Source organism: Podarcis muralis, chromosome 4 (assembly GCF_964188315.1).
Source record: "Podarcis muralis chromosome 4, rPodMur119.hap1.1, whole genome shotgun sequence".
NCBI lineage: Eukaryota > Metazoa > Chordata > Lepidosauria > Squamata > Lacertidae > Podarcis > Podarcis muralis.
In genome coordinates, this window is record NC_135658.1 from 94,634,989 (window position 1) to 94,657,935 (window position 22,947).

At 43.5% G+C, this 22,947-nt stretch overlaps 1 protein-coding gene across 5 annotated transcripts; it reads left to right on the forward strand.

Annotated features, from left to right (window-relative positions):
• The first annotated feature begins 552 nt into the window (after window positions 1-552).
• GPR180 (G protein-coupled receptor 180) lies at window positions 553-22,850 on the forward strand. 5 transcript variants are annotated; one of them, XR_013392686.1, is made up of 11 exons: window positions 553-772; window positions 2,953-3,111; window positions 5,544-5,744; window positions 8,076-8,256; window positions 10,922-10,971; window positions 13,659-13,816; window positions 16,332-16,523; window positions 17,244-17,321; window positions 17,916-18,225; window positions 19,477-21,582; window positions 21,805-22,850. XR_013392686.1 is itself a non-coding variant. In XM_028728299.2 (9 exons), the coding sequence occupies exons 1-9, from the start codon at window positions 634-636 to the stop codon at window positions 18,072-18,074; spliced, it is 1,317 nt and encodes a 438-aa protein (XP_028584132.2). In that variant the 5' UTR covers window positions 553-633; the 3' UTR covers window positions 18,075-19,173. The 5 variants fall into 5 exon arrangements, 2 of the variants coding, with proteins under 2 accessions (XP_028584132.2, XP_077783843.1); XR_013392685.1 differs by having other exon boundaries at window positions 19,477-19,676; window positions 20,573-22,850; XR_013392684.1 differs by having other exon boundaries at window positions 19,477-22,850.
• Window positions 22,851-22,947: the final 97 nt, after the last annotated feature.

The following is a 22,947-nucleotide window of genomic DNA, read 5'->3' on the forward strand; positions in this document are numbered from 1 at the left end:
TGTATTTTGTATAGTTTTTACCTCTCTCTTCGGTACAATTTATTTTATTTTATTATTATTTATATTTGATGCAATTATTATTAGTGGCTGATGCAAATAAAAGATTCTTCTGGTTCTGAATATAAAATAAAATACGAATATTGATTATATATTTTGTGCTTTTATCTTTTGATTTTGTTCTGTGAACCGCCCTGAAACCTCGGGGTATATAAATTCAATAAATAATCACCATAATCATCATAACTCCTGTATAAGACGTGTCCAACGGCTATGACGTCACGACCCCCTTCTGACGCCGCGTTCCCTCACCCTCTGCCCTCCCTTGGAAGTTTCCCCGCCCACCTACCCACTCAGCAACCAATCAACAGGCTCCTCAAACGCGGCCGGGTCACGCGGTTGGAGAGCTCGTTCCCTAGCAACCGCCGCCGCGCGACGATCAAATGGGCGGCAGGCCGGAAGTATTCCCGTTTCTATCGGCTGGCCCCGCCCACCCGGCCGATCCGAAGAACGCTATTGGTTAGCTGCGCGGTCAATCCCGCTCCCGCCCGCCCACCCGTGAGGTTGTAGACGTGGTACGGGGATGAGAAAGCGGTGACTGAGGCGGCCGCTGCCGCAGCCGCCGAGGGAAGGACCATGGGGCTTCCGTGGCTCGCCTGGGCCGCCCTGTGCTGCGGCGCGTGGCTCCCGGCGGCGCAGGCCAAGACGGTCCGGGGCGGCTTCTCCAGCGCGGCCGCCGGAGCTGGCCAGGCGGCGGCGCAGTTCCAGTTCCACGGTAAGCGGGGCGCTGCCCGGCCCGGAGGGGGATCCCGCCCAGCGCCTTTTCGCAGCGCGATCCTATGCGCGCCGAGCTCGGGATCGAGCGCAGCAGGGCCTTCGGTTGGGAGGGGATGCGAGGGATCCCGTGCCAATGCCCTTTCTGATGTTTGCGCACGTTTCCACGCGTTATGCGCCCTTTTGACAAGGGTTTCCAGGGGGCTCTGATCTTGCAGCCATATATAGTGGTACCTCGGGTTACATACGCTTCAGGTTACAGACTCTGCTAACCCAGAAATAGTGCTTCAGGATGAGAACAGAAATCGTGCTCTAGCGGCGCAGCGGCAGCAGGAGGCCCCATTAGCTAAAGTGGTGCTTCAGGTTAAGAACGGTTTCAGGTTAAGAACGGACCTCCGGAACGAATTAAGTACTTAACCCGAGGTACCACTGTATACCGTCACCTATATGGGTAAAGTAAAGATCTCTGGATGGTTAAGTCCATTCAGAGGTGACTATGGGGTGCAGCACTCATCTCGCCAGCATGAATAAACCGCTTCTGGCACAACAGGATACCGTGATGGAAACCAGAGTGCTTGGAAACGCCATTTACCTTCCCCACCACAGCGGTACCTATTTATCCACTTGCACTGGTGTGCTTTCGAACTGCTAGGTTGGCAGGAGCTGGGACTGAGCAACGGGAGCTCACTCCATCTCAGGGATTCGAACCTCCAGCCCTCTCATCGGCAAGCCCAAGAGGCTCAGTGGTTTAGACATTTAGTCCCGCATATGTAAGTTACTGTAAAGGTAAAGGGAAGTGGGTGGCGCTGTGATCTAAATCACTCAGCCTCTTGGGCTTGCCGATCAGAAGGCTGGAGGTTCAGATCCCCACCATGGGGTGAGCTCCCATTGCTCTGTCCCAGTTCCTGCCAACCTAGCAGTTCGAAAGCACGCCAGTGCAAGTAGATAAATAGGTACTGCTGTGGTGGGGAAGGTAAATGGCGTTTCCATGCGCTCTGGTTTCCGTCACAGTGTTCCATTGCTCCAGAATCGGTTTAGTCATGCTGGCCACATGACCCAGAAAGTTGTCTGCGGACAAACGCCAGCTCCCTTGGCCTAAAAGCAAGATGAGTGCCGCAACCCCATAGTTGCCTTTGACTGGGTTTAACTGTCCATGAGTCCTTTACCTTTTTATATATCTTAGGTAACCAATTAACTTTTGCATGCCCCACTTTTAACAAACAGCATTTGCTGTCAAAGAGGGAGGACGGTGCTGTTGCAGCAGGAGTTTTTCTCCTGTTGGCACTGCTTCTTGTTTTCCCCTTTGGAGGGTCGTAGAATCGCAGGGTTGGATGGGTTCACGAGGGTCTCCTAGCCCAACCCCCTGCAATACAGGAATCTATTTCCTCGACGTGGCGCTCGAATTCACAACCCTGAGATAAAGTGCTTCATGCTCTTCTACTGACTGAGCTATCTATCCCGCAGGCAGCTGTCAGATGACAAGCATTGCCTTGCTAGTCGCATCTCCTTTCTACTGGTTTGGAGTTATGAGATTTCCCCAGTAATCGTAGGCCCAAGGTAAGCCCTGAATAAAGGGCTCTATAGGGGCAGGGGGCAGAGACTTAGGCTGGATCCTAAGCCTGAACAAGTTAAAGGCAAAACGATCTGGATCTGGTGTAATTTTACCCTAGTTTAAGTTATACCAGCTTGCTTTATGCCAGTGTCTTATGTATAAGGTTGCTTCCATAGAGAGATCCAGTGTGTACATGGGTGTAATTGAGTCGCTCAGCCTAGGTCTTAGCTGTCTGATTTGAGCCAACTGAAATCACTTTGCGGTATAAATAACATTCTGCAGCAGGGACAATCCAAAACATTTTTTATACCCACGTCAGAATGTCCAAAGTCCCCTTCCCCAAATAAATCTAGGTTCTACAATCCTATTTTAAGATAAATATATAGCAGCCCAATGTAGAGCATTTTCGCAGTTTTGAATTTTTTGTGCCTTGATGTAAGCTGGAAAAATAATTTCAGGTTTCTTATACAACTATTTGTTGAACTAAATATTGGTAGGAAAACGAACACTTGGCAGCAGTTTGCATTAAGAGGCGATTCTGCCAGGATTAAAAGCTTTCTAGCTAATATTTATCCTTTATTTCCGTCCTTATCTGTGTAATAGACTTTGACTTCTTTTTAAATATCAAGGTGATTGTGCTCTTCTGTATGTCAGAATCAACAATGTAGCAACAGCAGTTGGAAAAGAAGCCAAGCTTCACCTCTTTCAAGCTCAGGAATGGCTAAAGCTGCAAGAAAGCCACCAGGATTACAGCTGTAAAGAGAGATTGTCCAAACCTCAGCTGATAAGTGAGTTCGAATGGGCGGTGGGTGTCATAATATACTGAGTCAGTTCATAGCTTATCCTATGCATCAGTTGAACCATAGGTTTAGGATGAAGGAAAAACTAAGAGAAGAGTTAATTTGCTCATGTAAACAAAAGGCATGGAATTGTAAGCCAAGGTACCTAGACTTAACTTCCATGCCATGCAAGCAGTATATATTGTGCCTGATTGCAACTTAGCCTTCATACATGCACTTTCCCGTGGTTTTTCAGCCCCAGTTTTCATATTGGGGGAGCACACATGCAGTAGCAATGCACAGCACATCCACACAGCAATGTGTGCAGCAGTGTGTCTTGTGCAAGCACATGCAGCAGCAGGCTGAACTGTGTCATGAGCAGGCATGTGCAATAGCACATCATATAAAAATATGCACGGCAACACATCATTGCAAGAAGCAGTTCAGCACATGCAAAATGCACACAGCAGCATGTCATCTGCCCTTTCCTCATCCAGAAAGCAGCCTGCTCACTCTGTGACCACCATTTTTATTCTGGGAAGTATCAAAAGTGGCATGATAATTCATCGGGGGGGGGGGAGCTTTGTAATTATTGAAAAAATGGCTTGCATCCTAATATAAGTTCCCAGCCCGTTATTCCACCAAAACCCCTCTCCAGGAAATCATGAGTCTTCCTAAACAATTTTGGTTGGGATTTAGAGGGCAATTAGGAGGAGGAAACTTTTCTACCATGAACTTGTTAGAATCCAAGCTGATATTAATTCTCCTCTTGGAGATCTCCAAACATTTACAGGTATAGACTATCCAGGCACGTCCAACAGGTAGATTGTGATCTACCGGTAGATCACCGGACGTCTGTGGTAGATCACTGGTAGATCACTGGGTCCCCCCAAAGAAGCTCAACAAGTTTGGCTCTCCTAAAAAAAGCTCAACAACTTTGACCTGAACCCCCCAAAAAGAGGTAGATCACTGCCAGTCTTTGTGAGTAGATCGCAGTCTCTTGGAAGTTGGCCACCCCTGGACTATGCTCACATTCAGAAGTAGGAAACCTATGGCCCTCCAGATAAAACTGTCATCCATGACCTTTGACCATTCTGGCTGGGTGGGGCTGATGGGAGCTGGTCCAATAGCATCTGGAGGGCTACAGGTTTCCCATCCCTGATTTCATGCCAAGAGCTTTAGGGCAGCAATGGGGAAGGTGCATTCCTCCAGATGTTTTGGCCTCTATCTCCCATCAGCCACAGCTAGCATGACCAACTGTCAGCGACGGTGAGAGCTGTAGTCCAAGAACATCTGGAGGACCCCAAGTTCCTCATTGCTGGCATAATGTCTGAGTTTTTAAGATACATGGATAAGTCTGCAATCCTATATACACATACCTGGGAGCAAGTTCCTCTAAACTCAGTGGCAATTACTTCAGAGTAGATACGCATAGAATTGCATTGCACAAAGTGTCTGTTTGTTTTCTAAATATTTGCTTCTCATCTCTCTTAAACATTTTATCGCTTCAAAATACTTGTAGACTGCTCTCTCTTTACAGCTGGTTTAAAACAAATTTCATCACTTAATTGTGGTTTGTCTTTGAATATCTTGAGTGTTAATATTTAGTTCATAAGTAAGCTAGCATGGAATAAGTGTGCAGTGTTGTTTAGTTTCTGTAGTATCCTATCTCCCCATACGCTACCATGGTCCAATTACAGACTCATTGAAAATGAAGTCAGCAATTCAGAATCTAAAGCTTAATATAACATTTGTGGAGCACAAATATTTAATGTACAAAATAGTGAAGTTCCTCTTACAGTTACTATCAAAGAAGTGCTAATCATGATCATTCTTAATTTTATTGATCAAAATAAAGACGTGCAAATTATATCTCAGGACAGTATAATTATATAACTGAATTGAACAGATGCTAAAAACATTATTGTAGTATCATGCGTGTATTTATATGAACAAGTCTAGTTATAATTGGATTCCCCCCCCCCCCTTTTCCTTTAGCCCAGCCTGTTCAGATTTTACCATGGACAAGTAGAGAATTGAGAATGTGGTTTGGGGCTGAAGGCATGCCGCTGAATTAACATTTGAACTAGACCAAACATTATGATCACAATCTAAGCACAGCTTAACACTTTTATATCCCATTGATTGCAATGAGTTAGTTATGCACATGCTTAACTGCCTCCTACTGAAATTAAAAGATAACTGAAACTGCTTAACATGTGAATGCATTGAACCATATGGTTTTTAAGGGCACACTAAAGCGTGTAACACAAATGCATCATATGGCTCTGTCTTTTAAAAAGCACCTTGATGCATGTGCACCTGGCAAAAACTGCTTGTGCATTCCTTAGCCATAGCTAACCTGAAAGGTTTTCTAGCATTGTTTTATGTCCTGTAAGTCAAAGCTTTCTGAGTTTATTCAAGTCTGGTTCCTTTTGCAGTGCACCTGAACAGCACAGAACAAAATCTGACTGTGTCCCAGATTCCGTATCCTGACACATGGTATGTGTTTTATGTCGACAAGTTTACCTGTGCGGTGAATTATGAGGACTCTGAATCCGAGGAAGTTCAATTTGAAATGGTGTTACTAAATCCAGATGCAGAAGGGAATCCTTTAGATCACTTTAGCGCAGGGGAATCAGGTAAGATGTTTCTTCTGGACTTTGGAGGGAATTGGTTGGGGAAGTGACAGGCAAAAATAACCCGTTAAATTGTATACATACAGTAGATGTTGCTATCCAGTTATCTATAGGATGAGGGAAACATACGTGCTTGGGTAAAGTATAGGATTAGTCATATAACAATGACTTTGAAGTGCCTGATAACTTTAATTTGCCCTAATAGGTTAGGGGTCACCCTCTTTTTTTATTCCTTTTTTTCCACAATCCAAGACAATTACCCAAAGTGTCTACTTAGTTCCATTTTTGGTGCATTCTAATTGTGATGTCTCAGAAGATACAGTAACACATTAATAGAATCAACCACTACAATTTTATTATTACATAATTAGCATAAGTTGCTAATATATATGGCATTTTAGTTCTGACTGCAAACACAGCTTTAAAGAAAGTTATTTGCTGTTCATTGAATGGGCTAAGAATTTACAATGTAACAGAGATAAATGACTACTTCTTACACAGCAAAAAAAAAAAAAAAATCCAGACAAGTATAAAAGGAAAATAAAATATATCAACTCAAAAATTCAGGGACCAGGTTTCTTTAATTCATCTGCATGTTGCACACCATAGAACATGAACATCATTCATTCAAAACTGAAAATAAGTGCATTGTGGACTGGCTATGCCTTTTAAATGTTGCAGCAATGACATCTAGTGGTAAGATGAATGTTTCACACATCTGTTGCACGGCCTCTCAAATGTTGGCATAGTAAAATCTCGGTGAGTCAATTGTGTCCACAAATCTAAAGCAAAAGTGGAAGCTTCTTTGTTCCGTATGAAAAAGTGGTGTTTGCAGCATGTCCAGCATTATATTTGAAGAGAAATTTATGTCTGCCAACAGACACCTGAGAACCTCCTCTTCAAACGCTGCGATCGCTATGAATATTTGCAGCAAACAACGTGCTGCAAACATCTCTTTTTGGTATTGTGAGGAAAAATAGAGATATGAGTACATAGGAAGCACTTTTTATAGTGCAAACCTCTACATATTTACGCAGAAGTAAACCCCATTAATGCAGTGATGCTTTCAAGCTAGGGTTCACAGAATCATACCCTTGGGAAGCAATAATGTTTTGTGTGTGAAGTGTGGCTTTGATGCTCATTCACAATAGATGTGGCATTAGCTGGGAGTGACTGACATGCATATACTGCTATCCTGGCATAGTACTTCTGTGCGTGCTGTGCTTGAAACATTTCAGTCACTCAGTGTTTGTCAACTGCTTTAGCAAAAGACATTACAGCAGCAACAAAGAAGTCTTCGTATAAACAGATTTGTTGAGTTGAGAGCACTGTTCACAAATGCCATATCCTCAAGGCAAACGTATAATGTTTGTATTGCAAAGTCAGCTCTATTCCGTGACTGCAAAGAGGAGCTACATTTACCCAAAGGCTAGATTCTTGTCACTAAGCACAGTAAGTTTCAGACACTTCTGACAAGGCACTTGTGTTTGCATATATACTTAGTAATTTCAACAGAGACGGTTGGTGGCTTAGTAAAAATAAAGTAGGCTGCAAATTATTTCTGTTATTAGACAGAAACAAGAAAATGCAACATCTGTCCCCAAGGTTTGTAAGCAATATTCATAGTATCAGCATCAAACTGGAAATACTGGTATTATAGTTAACAGTTATTTTAAAATCTATTAAGTTATTTTGGTGAAGGAACAAAATATTCTTTGGTCACATCTTAACTGGTTCTTTGAAATAAATTGGTTGCAATGCTCTTGAAAGGTAGCACACGACAACGTAGGTTAAGGCATATCAGCATAAATGTATTCCATTATGATTTTTGATGCAGCCTGTCCTGAGACCTGACAGACAGGTAACAAATATAATTAATGATACGACTCCAGCATTTCCAGTGTTTTTATGCTGGTATTGTGAGTATATATACGAGCACAGTATTTACAATCTGCTGGGGCAGTAGTTGTAGTTTCCTGCTTCTATTTATTCATAGAAAAAAAATTCCAGCCTTTTTTTTAAAAAAAAAAAACCCCAAGCTAGCAATTATCTGTTCAAATTACTCAGTATATAGGCATATATTAATAATAACCCTGCTTTGGAGCAACGTACTGCAGGGACCACTCCCCCCCCCCCCCCCCCCGTTCAATAGACTCATCTCTGCACACCAGAGATGAGTTTTTTTCTGTTCTTAATTTAAATTTTATCTGGTCAGGTTGCTACTGTGTTTTGTCATTATTACATTTAGCTCTGGATTTTTTTTTATTTTTTAAGGGTTGGACATTAAATATCTAAGTACAGAAATATTATGTAAGGTACTTTTTCTCTTTGCAGGCCTCCATGAGTTCTTCTTCCTGCTTGTTCTGGCATACTTCGTCGCTGCTTGCATATACGCTCAGACATTGTGGCAGACGATTAAAAAAGCAGGGCCTATGCACACTGTGTTAAAAGTTCTGTCGACTGTTCTGCTCTTGCAAGCCGCTTCCGCTTTTGCTAACTACCTACATTTTTCAAGGTAAATTTATACCCTCCGCCTTTGGGCATACGAAGCTGCCATACCAAGTAACATCACTGGTCTTCCACGTCTAGTGCTGTCTGTGTCAGGGATGGGGAACTTAGGACTCTCCAGATGTTGTTTGACAGTGATCATCCCTGATCATTGGTGATTCTGCCTGGAGTCCAACATCTGGAGGGCTACAGGTCCCCCATCCCTGGTCTTGCTTTGGTAGTGACCTTCCCAGGTTTCAAGAAGGAATTTACATTGTCAAATTGGCCCAAATTTCTTTTATTTGGAGAAGCCGCTGCTTCAATGGCAGCTCTTGAGGCAGTTTGCTGTGGTCTCGATCGCACTGTGTGTCTGTGCTTGATCTCAGAGCTCCCGCCGCTCCCTCCGAAGCTTTGGGAGCTCCTAGAGAGCGTCCTATTACACTGCTGGACCCTTTAGAATTCAAACTTTTCCTTTCGACTTTTTTGAGAAGGTGCTTTGCCCGTGCTCCCTTCCCATTTCCTCACAGCAATCAGGCCGCTCAGTGTAAGTGGCCTCCATCATCCTCCATTTCCCGCAGTTGACCCAGGAGTCATTCCTACCCATGTTCCTTTGTTCCCTTCAGATTGAAATGTTCTTTCTGAAAATCACCACACAAGGGTGGTAGAGCAAAATACAGGGTGCTGGTTTGCCCCAGCACAGGGGAACAGCAGGTTTCGAACTCGCAGGCACACTGATACAATTAGCTAAACAACTGTGCAAAGGTAGGCTACATGTATCTTAGGGCAGCTCCCTGCTTTGCACAATAAAGGTTTTTGCTACATATACTGCAATACAGTGGTACCTCGGGTTAAGAACTTAATTCGTTCTGGAGGTCCGTTCTTAACCTGAAACTGTTCTTAACCTGAAGCAGCACTTTAGCTAATAGGGCCTCCTGCTGCCACCGCGCCACCGGAGTACGATTTCTGTTCTCATCCTGAAGCTAAGTTCTTAACCCGAGGTACTAATTCTGGGTTAGCGGAGTCTGTAACCTGAAGCGTCTGTAACCTGAGGTACCACGGTATTACAGTGCTGTTTCCTAGAACAGCATAAAAGATATACAAACATGTAAATGTATGTTGGAACCCTGAATCGCCAGAGTCGCCATATGCATTCACAGGTGTGAATGTTTCCCACACTTTACGTAATACATATTTGCTGCAGGAAACACTGGGGTGTGGGTACGTAGGAAACACATCTATCTCCTAATATTTACACCATCCCCAATAGATCATCATTCACTGTTCTCTGTACCAAAGAGTGAGATAGGAAATAACCATTTAGCAAAGCTCATTTAGGTTTTGTAGTAGGGAATACAATACAGTGCTGAAAGTAGGTGAAGAAAGAAGCTATTGTCACTTTCCACTATAAAGCCTAAATATGCTGTTCTTAAGGTGTTCTTCCACCTTAATTTTATTTTCTTGTAGTTAAACATGCATGCTTCAGCTTCCTTTCAACTCAGATGTATTGATCAATTGTCATTATTGTTGGTTCCTCTAGATTTGCTGCATTTAAACTTAACTGAGGCCTACCACTCTGGAGGGGACGCGGGTGGCGCTGTGGGTTAAACCACAGAACCTAGGGCTTGCTGATCAGAAGGTCAGCGGTTCGAATCCCCACGACGGGGTGAGCTCCCGTTGCTCGTTCCCTGCTCCTGCCAACCTAGCAGTTCGAAAGCACGTCAAAGTGCAAGTCGATAAATAGGTACAGCTCCGGCGGGAAGGTAAACGGCGTTTCTGTGCGCTGCTCTGGTTCGCCAGAAGCGGCTTAGTCATGCTGGCCACATGACCCGGAAGCTGTACGCCGGCTCCCTCGGCCAGTAAAGCGAGATGAGCGCTGCAACCCCAGAGCCGGCCACGACTGGACCTAACGGTCAGGGGTCCCTTTACCTTTTTACCACTCCGGAACAGAATAGTATTGACATTTTGTTTTAGTATTTCCCCTCTATGTAAAAAGAGTTACATAAATTCAATCAAGTGCATTTTCTCTCTCTCTCTCTCTCTCTATATATATATATATATATGTTTTGCCCTCCAATTAAAAAACACTTTTTAAAAAGTAAGTAAATAAAAGCTTTTAAGTTTTTGAAAGTCCTCTTCTGCTGCACTTCCACAAAAAACAACCGCCATCTTTTCAGTGTTCTGCAGGCAACGTTTTGGACAGCCCCACTTGTTGCAAAACTTGTGGACCTAAAGAAAAATAGGAAACACAGTGCAGAGAAAGGCCATTATGTGCAGCAGCTAATCCAACTCAGGATGATGGGAGGTATTGGCATTGCATTTTGGGAGGCAGGAGACCTCCAGATCAACCCAATTTGCATGCCACTGTGTACTGCTAGCGTAGCCTCTTCTGTTAAGAAGTCAAATCTGCTTCACAGAAATTCATATGAGAAAAGCAGAATTCTGGAGCTTCTGTGCGGAATGCAAAATAGTTATATGCTAGTAGGTTTGCCCATTTCCTTTATCGTATACAAGCTGGAGGCAAACCCAGCTGATTTTCATGTTATGTATTCTTAAAGCTTTTACAAAGTTATTTCCATTTATTTTAATATCCAAAAATAGTATTAGTGGTGGTTGTGTTTTGCAATCAGTTTATGCTTTTATGATGCATATTTCTTTAGTATAGGCTAATTTATCAGGCTGGTTTTCCTTTTTAGTTACTCTAAAAATGGAGTAGGAGCACCTTTAATGGGAAGCCTTGCAGAGTGTAAGTACATGTTGCTTTCTTTGAGCGGGTCACAAATGAGGACATTGGTTTTAGGGAAGCACATTATCTGGATGTTCATATATCTTGTATTACATGAATGCTGAGTCTGTTGGAAAGTCAGAGTGGTTTAAAATATTAGATAAAAAATTTAAGCCACACCTAAAAAACTGTCCTAGTGCTGAGTTGCAATTCCTGGCTGCGTCTGAAGGAGCCCCTGCAGCAAATGGGGCTCTTTACCCTTATTTATTAAAAATAGTTACGCTTTTTAGAACAGTGTTAGAGTCCACTCAAGCATTCTGCTCAAAGCTAAGCCCCATGAAATCAGTAAAACTTCATTCATATAAGTCAATATAGGATTGCAGCTTAACTAGAAGTTAAATCGCTTCAGCTAAACAAATTTCATTTCCCCCCTTAGGGTGTTCCAGGCAGACAGTTTCTTGTGCAAATATTCCTGTAAAGACGTGGCACAGGTTAGACCCCACTCTGTGATTTGCCACTGCTCCTTTCCTCACTTCCAGATTCTTTCTCTTGTTTCCTCACGAAAGAGGTGTGCATTTTCCCCAGATGTTGTAGTCTCAAGTCTCCATACAGTCATGCACGCCTTCGCTGAATTTCTTGCAGCAAAAGCTAAACCTGACAGCTTTACCATTTCAAGATATGCCAACACGACTCCACCCTTACATGTGATGATTTTAATTTAATTTAATTTTTCTTGTAGCATATTGCGTAAAATCTGTTGGGTACAATTTTTACAATACTGTGCTGTTTCCTGGGGCTCTTGTACTTCCAGGAGGACTGTGCAGTGTTAATTGGAGCAGCCAATGCTTTTGTTGCGGCGAAACTTACTTAATTGCAAACCAGTGTATCTCCTGCCAGTGTCAGGGGAAAAAACACATTTCTGTCCCTAGCTATTGCAACTGTTGACCTTCAGTGTACAAAAGGTGGCTGTGTTGCTGTTGTGTGGCAAATACCTTGGTTCTCAAACTTAATCCGTTCTGAAAGTCCGTTCCAAAACCAAAGCTTTCCAAAACCAAGGCGCACTTTTCCATAGAAAGTAATGCAGAACGGATTAGTCCGTTCCAGACTTTTAAAAGCAACCCCTAAAACAGCAATTTATCATGAATTTTAGTATCTAACAAGACCATTGATCCATAAAATGAAAGCAATAATCAATGTGATGTACCATTAAATAAGACAGCATTGTAGATGATAAAAAAAATATGTTTTAAGAAAATTTCTTACCTGCACTGATGATAGTCATTGTTTGGATGGGGGGCTTTTATCCATTTCCACAGTCGCACAACCAATCAATCAGTAGCTGAACCGGGTTCCACACAGTCACAAAAACAAATGAACCAAAAAAGCCTCAAAAACAAAAACGCAAAATAAATGGCAGAAACAAAAGCACACAACTTAATCTGTTCCGAAAGTCCATTTGACTTCTGAAATGTTCAAAAACCAAGGCACAGCTTCTGATTGGTGCAGGGGCCCCAGAAACAATAGCCAACAGCCGCATCGGACGCTTGGCTTCTGAAAAACGTTCGAAAACTAGAACACTTCTGGGTTTTCGGCATTTGGGAAACCAACGCGTTTGAGAACCAAGGTGTTTGAGAACCAAGGTACCACTGTACTGGATGCATCCGGTGACGTAGACTTTTTTTTTTTTAAAGATGCTTTTCTGGACACATACAGAACAGCTCTGGATAGATGACGTGTACAGACTCTCAAGAGGGAGGGGGAAAACATAAGCATGAAATCATGATCCTCCTTCATTTTGTCCCCTCATTTCAGAAATATTTTTATGGCATTTTCCTTCTTCCTTGTACGTTCCATATATCTGATTCTGGTGTTCCAAAAATACGTTTAAAAGCCATGCAAGGCTGTCCCTGCACACTGTCCATGCTGTGGTTGCAGTGACCAGCCTTCCCTAACATCATGGCCAGTTGTTGGGGATGATGAAGATCTTGGGTCCTGAGGTTGGGGAAATCTGGTCCAGATTATGAAAATTGCATTCCTCCACTAGAGGACATTGTGTACAGCAGAGGCTCTAAATATTGAGGGGAAAGCCACTATATACGGGAAGCATCATATTGGAACACCAATGGACAGAATTTAAATGAATTTGTTCACTGCAAGAGTGCTGGTCAGGATGCATGCAATTATCTAGGCTAGATCATCCTGCTAGTTACAGTGGTACCTCGCAAGACGAATGCCTCGCAAGACAAAAAACTCGCTAGACGAAAGGGTTTTTGGTTTTTTGAGTTGCTTCGCAAGACGATTTTCCCTATGAGCTTGCTTCGCAAGACGAAAACGTCTTGCAAGTTTGTTTCCTTTTTCTTAACACCGTTAATACAGTTGCGACTTGACTTCGAGGAGCAACTCATAGAACGCGGTGTGGTAGCCTTTTTTGAGGTTTTTGAAGACTTTGGTGGTTTTTGAAGCTTTTCCAAAACTTTCCCGACACCGTGCTTCGCAAGACGAAAAAAATCGCAAGACGACAAAACTCGCGGAACGAATTAATTTCGTCTTGCGAGGCACCACTGTATATTGAAGTGTTTACAACAATGTTAATTGACCTCTTATGTATGTTTTGCAGAAGTAAAGCCCTACAACAGGCCATTTTATACAGAGCTTTTCTTGGTGGCGTAATTCAGACAATTCAATCATATTAATGTTCTTCCCCTTAGTGTGCGACATAATCTCTCAGGTGCAGATGCTCTATCTACTGCTCAGTTTGTGCATGGGATGGACAATAGGAAGAATGAAGAAATCTCAGAGTAAACCTCTCCAGTGGGATTCCACTCCAACATCCACAGCCATTGCAATAGCTGTCGTGGTAACACAGGTCTGTTTTCGTGCTGGGTGTTTGATTTACTGTGGAAGTGCTTTGGGGGGTAATTAAGAAACATTAATAAGCATATGATGTGATAATTATCCTGCATGAAGAGAAGAGGCTGTCTGTACTGATGTTCCTTTGGGAATGTTGTGAAAGGGTCTCCAACCCAAAAGACTGCAAATCATACAGATGATTGAAAAACTCTTCAGGAGATCTCTTGCAGAGGATTTAATGTAATACCTAGCTCCTGAAAAAGTAGCAGCCCCAAGTACCTGGTTGTACATTTTCTAAATCCTCACTGATGGCTAGGTATTTCCAGGGTCACTCAGTCTCTCCTTTAGCTACACTGATATACTGCATCAGCCCAAAGTGTGAAATGGGAAGTCCCTCGTTCAAATCTGCTCTTAATCATGAACTTCCTTTGCTGTCTTAAGCCAGAGGAAGCCAGCCTGCCCCCCTCACCCACCCAAATGTTGTTAGACTAAAATCCTCATCAGCCCCTGACCTCATGGCAAGTGGTCAGAGATGGTGGAATTTGTAGCCCAGTGTCTAGAGGGCACCATGTTTGCCGCCGCTGCCACAGGCAAACTGTTTTTCTCTTCATACCAGCAATGGCTTACTAGTTGCCAAAGTACAGTGGACCCTCCGGATGTGAATTAAATTTGTTCCGGGGGTCCATCCGCAACCCGAAAAGTCCGTAGGCAGAGGGGCCGCTTCTGTGTGCGGTGAAACCCAGGAGTATATACACTTCCGGGTTTGCCACGTTCGTAACCCGAAAGTTATGTATCCAGAGTGGTACGTAACTAGAGGGTTCACTGTAATTGATCTGCCACCGTCCCCCAGCAACTCTACCAAATTCAAATAAAAAATATAAAAAATATACTTCTTGGACTATTGTCTAGAGCAGTGTTTCCCAACCTTGTGCCTCTAGCTGTTTTTGGACTACAATTCCCATCATCCCTTGCTACTGGTCTTGCTAGTCAGGGATGATGGGAGTTGTAGTTCAAAAACAGCTGGAGGCACAAGGTTGGGAAACACTGGTCTAGAGCAGTGGTGAACAAACTCTTTTCTGTCAAGGGCTTCATACCCTTAGGGTAATCTGTGGGAGACCGCATATTGGCACCAAAGGTGGATGGAACTGCTGCTCTTTTATTTCTCTTTTTACCACCTCGTTCTCTCCCTTTAACTCCCTGGTTTTCCCTTGTTACCTGTATGAACTCAGGGTGCCATGGGGTTAGGCCTTGATTTATCCACCCCTGGTCTAGAGAATGAAGACACATGTCTCCGAGCATTCATTCATTCCTTCCTTGGCCCTCTGTGTTTCATATATTGATGGGCATTCAGGAGAAAAATACAGTTCTCACCCTCTCAGCCATATGCCTCTGAGAACCCCATTACAACATGTGGCCCTGAGCTGGTACATGTATTATATGCGCACCAGCCATGATAAGTGTTCTCTGCCATTTAATTTTTACTGTGATCTCTCTCTCTCTCTCTCTCTCTCTCTCTCTCTCTCTCTCTCTCTCCCTCCCTCACACACACACACACAAAAACGGGTACAGTGGTTCCTCGCAAGACGAAAATAATCCGTTCCGCGAGTCTCTTCGTCTAGCGGTTGTTTCGTCTTGCGAAGCAACCCTATTAGCGGATTAGCGCTATTAGCGGCTTAGCGGCTATTAAAGGCTTAGCGGCTTAGCGGCTAAAAGGCTATTAGCGGCTTAGCGGCTTAGAAAAAGGGGGGGAAGCGAAAAAAATCGCAAGACTCGCAAGACGTTTTCGTCTTGCGAAGCAAGCCCATAGAGAAATTCGTCTTGCGAAGCAACTCAAAAACGGAAAACCCTTTCGTCTAGCGGGTTTTTCGTCTTGCGAGGCATTCGTCTTGCGGGGCACCACTGTATTTATTTTTCCATCTTATAGATGCCCCCATGTATAAGATGCCCCCTTTTTTGATATTATTTTTTAGGAAAAAAGCCTAGTCTTATACAGGGGGAAATACAGAATATTGAAAGATTATATTACTTTTTAAACAAACAAACTAAATGGGCACAGGTGAAAGGTTTCCTTCTCCAACATACTTCTAATTATTTCCAAACCAATGCTTGTTTATTTCTTCTCCCAAGGCTAAAAAGCCCACTCACAGAGTTCTCTTGGCAAGTGCCTGTCACACCTCATAGAAGCCTGCATGGTGTTGTCAACAGATGGAATCTGCCACTGAATTGGGACCCTATAATTGAGGCAAAATTATCCACATCAGTCCCAAACAGAGTGCTTGAACTTTTGTCCACCCGTGACCACCTCACATCCTAAAAAGATTGTATTAAAAAAATATATTGCTGACTAGAATCCCAGTTTTATTGAAGAGAGCTTCAGTGAATTGTACTCTTTTTGTTCCTCCTTCCCCTCTCTCCACTGCCCAGACTAACAATGTGAGGCCATCATATTTTGTTTTTATACTGTACAAAGTTATACGAAGAAAGATCCATCTGGATACTATCTTCTAATTGTCTTCCTTGTTCTTTTGCAGGGCATTTTGCTAATTTGGGAACAGTTTGAGGATACAAATCATCACAGCTACCACTCACACCAAAGTTTAGCAGGCGGGCTTCTCATTGGCTTGAGAATTTGCCTAGCTCTGTCACTTGGCTGCGGACTTTACCAGATCATCCGAACTGAGAGAAGCACGCTGAAAAGAGAATTCTATATCACCTTCACAAAAGTATGTGCATCATATAGAAACTCAATGTATTCTTCCAGAGCTCTATTGAATGCAGTGACTAGTTTGGAGGAAAATAAAACAGTGCAATCTCATATGTACTTACAAATGTTTCATTGTGTTTAATGGAGCTTATTTCCAAGTTATTGTGTACAGGATTGTAATTTGAGGCTACAATCCTATGCACACTTACATGGAAGTAAACCCCATGGAACACAGTGAGACTTCACTTCTGAGTACATACATACATACATACATACATAGGGTTTGGTTAAGCAAAGGTATGATGTTATACATCAAGACTCTCATAATGTTCTATGGTTTGATGCAGAAGAGCAATTGGTAAGTTACAGAACGTATTTTAACGTGTGAAATGAAAATATGTAACTAGAGATCCGTTAATGGACAGAGTGACTTTTAGTACTGACAGATGATGATGATGATGATGATGATGATGATGATGATTATAACTTTCCTAAACAGGGCTGCCTTCAGGTGTCTTCTAAAAGTCAGATAGTTGTTTATGTCCTTGACATCTGATGGAAGGGCGTTCCACAGGGTGGGCACCACTACCAATGAGGCCCTCTGCCTGGTTCCCTGTAACCTCACTTCTCATAGTGAGGGAACCACCAGAAGGCCCTTGGAGAAGGACCTCAGTGTCCAGGCTGAACGATGGAGGTGGAGATGCTCCTTAGCTGATGGTGGTCTTCCTTCTTCTTTCAGGGCTGTCTTCTGTGGTTTTTGTGTCACCCAAGTCTTGTATCCATATCTCTAATGTTAAGAGATTACCAGCGAGAGAAGGTAGGTAGATACAGCATAATAAAACTTGAGTCAGTTACCGAATGAAGGCTTAATTGTATGCAAGACTTTGGATTGTTAAACTCTTGATAAGTAATGGGAATTTCTGAATCTATTTTTTCCCCTGTAGCCCGCTTCAATCATTCCACATAAAGAAGCAACATGTATAGAGGGGGGTTGTGGGACCCCCCTCCCTTCCCCCAGCATATCAAGTTCCCCTGGCCCCCCAGTCATGTATTAGTGTGGATGCTTGAGGCAGGGAAATCTGTGCATGTCGACTTCCTCATATCCTGGAACTCTAATTGTGCAAGTTCCAGGAAAGCCTGAAAAACGTGAATGGCGGGGCCAGAGGGAACTGCACAGTCCCTTCCTACCCGTGTTGCCCCTTCATGTGCGTAATGTATGCAGGCAGCTTTAGAATTGTGACGTTAAGAGATCCCATGAAAGACTACATGAAATTGTCTTTTAAGAGATCTGGCGATTCCCAAGGTGAACTTCTAAACTTGAATTCCTGAGTAGGTCCAGTAAATTTCAGGTGAATATTTTGTTCTTTCTACAAAGCTCTCTTCTTTGTTCTCTTTTCCTTTCATATTTCAGGTCATTACCGTAGGCGTCATCCTCTGCCAGTTGTTCTCCATGGTCCTCCTGTACCGGCTCTTTGTTTCCCATAGTCTGTACTGGGAAGTGTCCTCCCTCTCTTCAGTAACACTGCCACTTACTGTAGCATCTGGACATAAAAGTCGGCATCATTTCTGAGATGCATCTGGGAGATCCGTTGACAAATGTGCAATAAAGACTTGGAAATGTTCAGCTATTTTCAGCAGTGAATCCACCACAGAGGATCTTTGGGAGAAACGAAACCATCAAAATACAGAATTACACTGCTGCAGGAGCTAAACAAGTGCAGGTATGAGGCAGATTTTCTCAAAAATCGTGACAAAGCATCTTGGATGAAGTCAAAGAAAATTCTTAACCTCGGTGTCTTCATTTAAAAACTGCCTCATCTTATGTTGGAACTAGATCCAAATTGTCATAACTACAAGCATAAATGCATCACGTAGACCACTTTTGGAATTAAAATAATATATTGGTTTAAAGTTGCTTTGAAACAGTGCAAATTGTGCAGAAGTTTAAAAGGACTTGAAAATTGTAATAGATCCAGGAAACCAGTGTAAAATGTTTACAGCAAACTGTAGCACTCATTATTTGTGTTTTTGAAAACGAAAAGAAAAAACACTTCCTTGCCTTGAGATTTGGATGCAGTTCAGATTTCAGCTTGATTACCAATTGCTTTTTACACACCATGTTTGTGACAAATGTTACAAGAGCATAAGGGTGATGGACTAACTTGAGTTCTGTTTTTTAAAAAACAAAAACCTGGCATTGTTAAGGTTATAAAAACAGCAGGCTAGCATCTCCTAAACTTGGGGGGGGGGGGTATGTGATGCAGCACTAGAATTTTAATCCTGATATAATTCATTACTCTTACATTGAGGATTCAATCATAATTAAGCCATATTCACAGATTAAATTAACAGAAGCATTTCAAATAAATGTTAGTTTCAGTCATCAACTACCCATGAATTCCTGCCCAAGGATACTTAATCAGGATTAAATTTTCTATGAATAATTGAAAAACAAAATACTCACTGGATTTGTTATAATCCATGTTGGCAGTGGGTTCTAAGTAGTTGCCATCTCCCACCCATTGTAGTAGAAGCACACTCTGAAATGATTCCTAGCATTCAGACTGCCATTGTAAATATATACTCTTATTGAAGTGCCTATTTATTGCTCAAGATTGAAATAATTTGAATGAGTTTTGCTATATAAAATAAACATTCCTGTTAAGTAATTTCTGTGCTGCTGTGTGCTATTAAATCATGCTTGTAAACTGGTGTCTCGGAGGAAATGTGAAGCTGGTTTTATAATACGCTTCAGTTTTTTTCTGAGTTCCAGACACAAGGCTGTGTTTGTAGCATCATCAGAAGCCAGCCATGAAAGCTGATTGATTCATGCTTATTTACTCTTCCTACTTGCTCCAAGGCAATACTCGCACTGCGTTGAGCCAACTGCCAGAAGAAAGGAGGAGAAGGCCGTACAAAACTAATGCTTCCCACTTATCCCCTTCCCCACTCTCTTTCCCCCTTCACACCAGGATTAGCAGCAGTGGGGAATACAACTATGGCAGACTTATCCTCAAAGAACTTGGTCAGGAGCGTACGGGGAGAGCGTCAGGGGAGCCTGAGGCGGCAATCCTGATACAGTACAAGCTTGAACATAATTTTAGGAATGCGGCCTTTAAAATCAGACAGTCTAGTCTTCAAAAGCACTGCTTCAGCACAAGCCTTACTAAAGGTAATAGAGCTTCCAGTTACAAACCGCTTTGAGAATCAGTCTCGGGATTTCATTTAAGTTTAAAGGTGCCACGTTTTTGCCTCTGACTAAGGCAAATGGCAACATGACAAAGTTGTTCATTAAACAGGTTCACTCGTTACTCTTTGTAATTCAGGACAAGAACGGCAGGTTGAGGCTGGAAAGACTGAAATCGTAGACTTTCATGCCATCAGCAGAACGACTGCAACGTTAATTTTTGCATTTCTCTGGTAGCCACATCAAAATGTTGTCGGCTTAAATTGTGTTTATCTCTGTACTCATATTCAGAATAGAAAAGGTGGGTTTTGGCACAAACTTTTAATAATACAAGAGAACATACCTCTGGGTTTCCTCTCATACAATATGCACACAAGGCTTGCACCAATAGTGAGGAATGGTGCCAGTTGTCATCTTGCGTGATAAAAGTTGCATTTGGTCAGAAAAAATGCGTGAAACTTTGATACTTCAATTCTCATATTAATTGTGCAGTGTGATTTCTGCTTTCAGTAGTCCACGTGCTGGCAAATTAGAGATTGGATTATTTTAACAGCAGGCGGTTGCTACTCGTAAAGTGGAGTCCAGGAGAGCCATTTCCGAGCTTGGGAGGAGAGGGGGTTGTGGGCTACCCCCTCCCACACACGCGGGGGCTGGCCTTTTGCCCCCGCGAGATCCAGGGAATCCCCGGGCGTGCCTTCGACCCGGCCCGCCAATCGGCAGGCTGGGGAGGCGTGGCCTAGCCTACTTAAGGCCAGGCGCGCCCGGGAGCCGCCCTCTTTCCCCTTTCCAGCTGAGCGGTTTTATTCACTCTGGGACCCGTGCCGACGAGGTTTTTGCGTTTTTCCGTTGCTTTCTTTTCCTTCCCTGCTGCTTTTGTTCAGACCGTTGCGCATGCCGCCTCGCTCTGCCTGCTACCCCTCGCGCTTAAACCACTTCGGGACTCGGGTCTTGGAAGAGCTGAAATCACTAGCCAGGAGTCCCAGCGGCTTACCTTTCTCAGAGGTGCGGGAATTCAGCACAGTGGTTCGCCACAAGGCTTTAAGATCAGCGCTCCGGAGTCCCGTCGGAACAATCAGGGTCGTGGTAAAGTATCCGGGTGCTGGGGGGCTGGCTGCTTGAGACTCTGCGTACTTCTTACCTCCTTAATTGCCTCGATTGCTCACCCGGTGCTGTGAGGAGTTTCTGGTCGTCCCCCCCTTCTCCTTCACTTAAAGAATGTAATGATTGGGCTTCTGGTGAATGGTCTACCATCGGCATGTTATCAGCATCCATCCGTCTCAAAAGTCAGTGGACTGCGCCTCTGGGTGCGAAGTCAAACCAGTGGAGAATCGCAGAGCCTGCTGTGGCTGCAAAGACTCATAACTGCTGCATCCTATGTTGTTTTTGCTGCATTGGCAGCAGCACCAAAGCCACTGTCAGGGCAGACAGCGAGACCCCGCTCTCAGGCTCGCTGATGCGCTCAAAAGCAGAGCAATATGTTTGGCACCAGCTTGGCTGCAAGAGTTGACGGAAAGAGGCGTACAGGATGCCATCCAACCGTCTTAGGGACTCCACTCCAGATTTGTGTAGGGCTTACTCCTTAGCCTTTTCTTCCCCCTTTCTCACAAATGAGCATATCCGCAAGGCAGTGGAAGTTTACGATTCTCCTTCTCCTCGATGGGCTACCTTCCCAGGTTGCCTCACTTCCCTCTACAGCATGTGCAGTCACTGTCTCCACCATTGGACTTGCTATTGGTCTTATCCGCTCAATCCGCTTCACATGCAGAAGAAGTCCCCAATCCACCAAGGGTTTGAGACTTCTTGGCTACCCTTGCCTGGTTTAGCCGACCAGTCGAAGCCGTTTCGCGGGCTGTGGCCACTGTTGAACGCTGACAGCTTCTAGAAGCCACAGGTAAGAGCTGAGTGCAGGGTGGGGTCCAAATGGGGGCACACTACCCCGGAAGGAGCACCACATGTCCCCCACCAGAGGTACTACCCCCCCAAACACGCCATACATGCCATACAGCAGCATATAGCACCATTGTTAATTGTCCACATACACCATTTCTATTGTCCAACTGATAAACAGTTGCCATGAACTGCATTGTTTTCTCCTCCCGCCCTTGTTTTTCAGAAGCTGCTGAGTTAAACAAAAGAACGTTGAGAGCTTCCTTCTCAGTATGGGCAGACAGCACTGCCCTTCATGATTGAGATGAGGAGAGGGATTATGGGAAGAGGAATAAAAGACCAGCGTTTGGTACAGAAAGGGGTGTTCATCTGTGAAAGATTCTGCTTGAACTTCTCCAGACTGGATCCTACAGCTGTACTGCCATTTGAGGAAGTTTGGTTTCCACACTAGCCAGTCATTAACTCTAATCTTTGGCTGTGGCGCTCTTCCTCTACTAACTATCTAGTTTTACCCTGTAGAGATTTGCTTCTTGGCAGTATGGCCCTTAAAAACAGTAAGTCCCTGTGAGTGCTATGGCCTTTGGTCTTTAAAATGGGTGTGCTCTGAAGTTCTCTGTTGTTTCACACATTGATTCAGCAGCCCATCTGTGGCGTTTGCCTCCTAGGCGGGTCATAAGGAAAGGGTTAAAATGAGTGTGATGTGATTGGCCAGTGGAAACTGATAGGAGGAGTTAGGGTTAGAGGGGGAGTTGTGTGAAAGTCAGTCGAGAGTTGGGAGTTGGAGAAGGAGGACGGAGGAATAGTCTGGGTTGGTCGAGTTGTGAGTGAGAGGAATTGTTAGGTGGAGTCAGATAGATAGTTGGAATAATCAGTTTGAGGTTGTTAAGAAGGCATAGGACAGAGCTGTGGAAGCCTGTGCAAACATAGCCAACTTAGTTAATAATTAGAAAAGGTTCAGGATACAGAAGAGGGTGCTCTCTCAGAAGCTAGTCGATCAACACATCGTTGGATTCTAGTTCATCACATTTTTTTGGTTTAAGAGTAAAAAAAAAATGTTGCTATATCGTACATTAGTGGAGAGGGCATTCATTGGGTGTGTGGCTTTTTTAAAGGTCTTATAAATAGAATGGGAATAGGGAAAAAAATTAAGCAATCTATTGTTCTGCTAATATGCACAATATTTCAAGTGATGCTAATGTAACAGAAACTCTTGATTTTCTAAGTGAACAGGCCCTAATGGCAATAAAAGTAATCTCAGAACTGCAGGCAGCTCCTCTGACCCTTGTCTCATATTTTGTTAGATTCTATTATTAGGTTGCACCTCCCCTTAAACTGAGAATGTAAGACACCATTTAGCGGCTAAGGCACC

Excerpts from the sequence above, each read along its gene's own strand:
- GPR180 (XM_028728299.2), top strand. The coding sequence starts at position 634 with ATGGGGCTTCCGTGGCTCGCCTGGGCCGCCCTGTGCTGCGGCGCGTGG. Across the intron at positions 773-2,952 it reads GGCGCAGTTCCAGTTCCACG|GTGATTGTGCTCTTCTGTAT; the intron begins GTAAGCGGGGCG and ends TTAAATATCAAG. Across the intron at positions 16,524-17,243 it reads TCTATATCACCTTCACAAAA|GGCTGTCTTCTGTGGTTTTT; the intron begins GTATGTGCATCA and ends TTCTTCTTTCAG.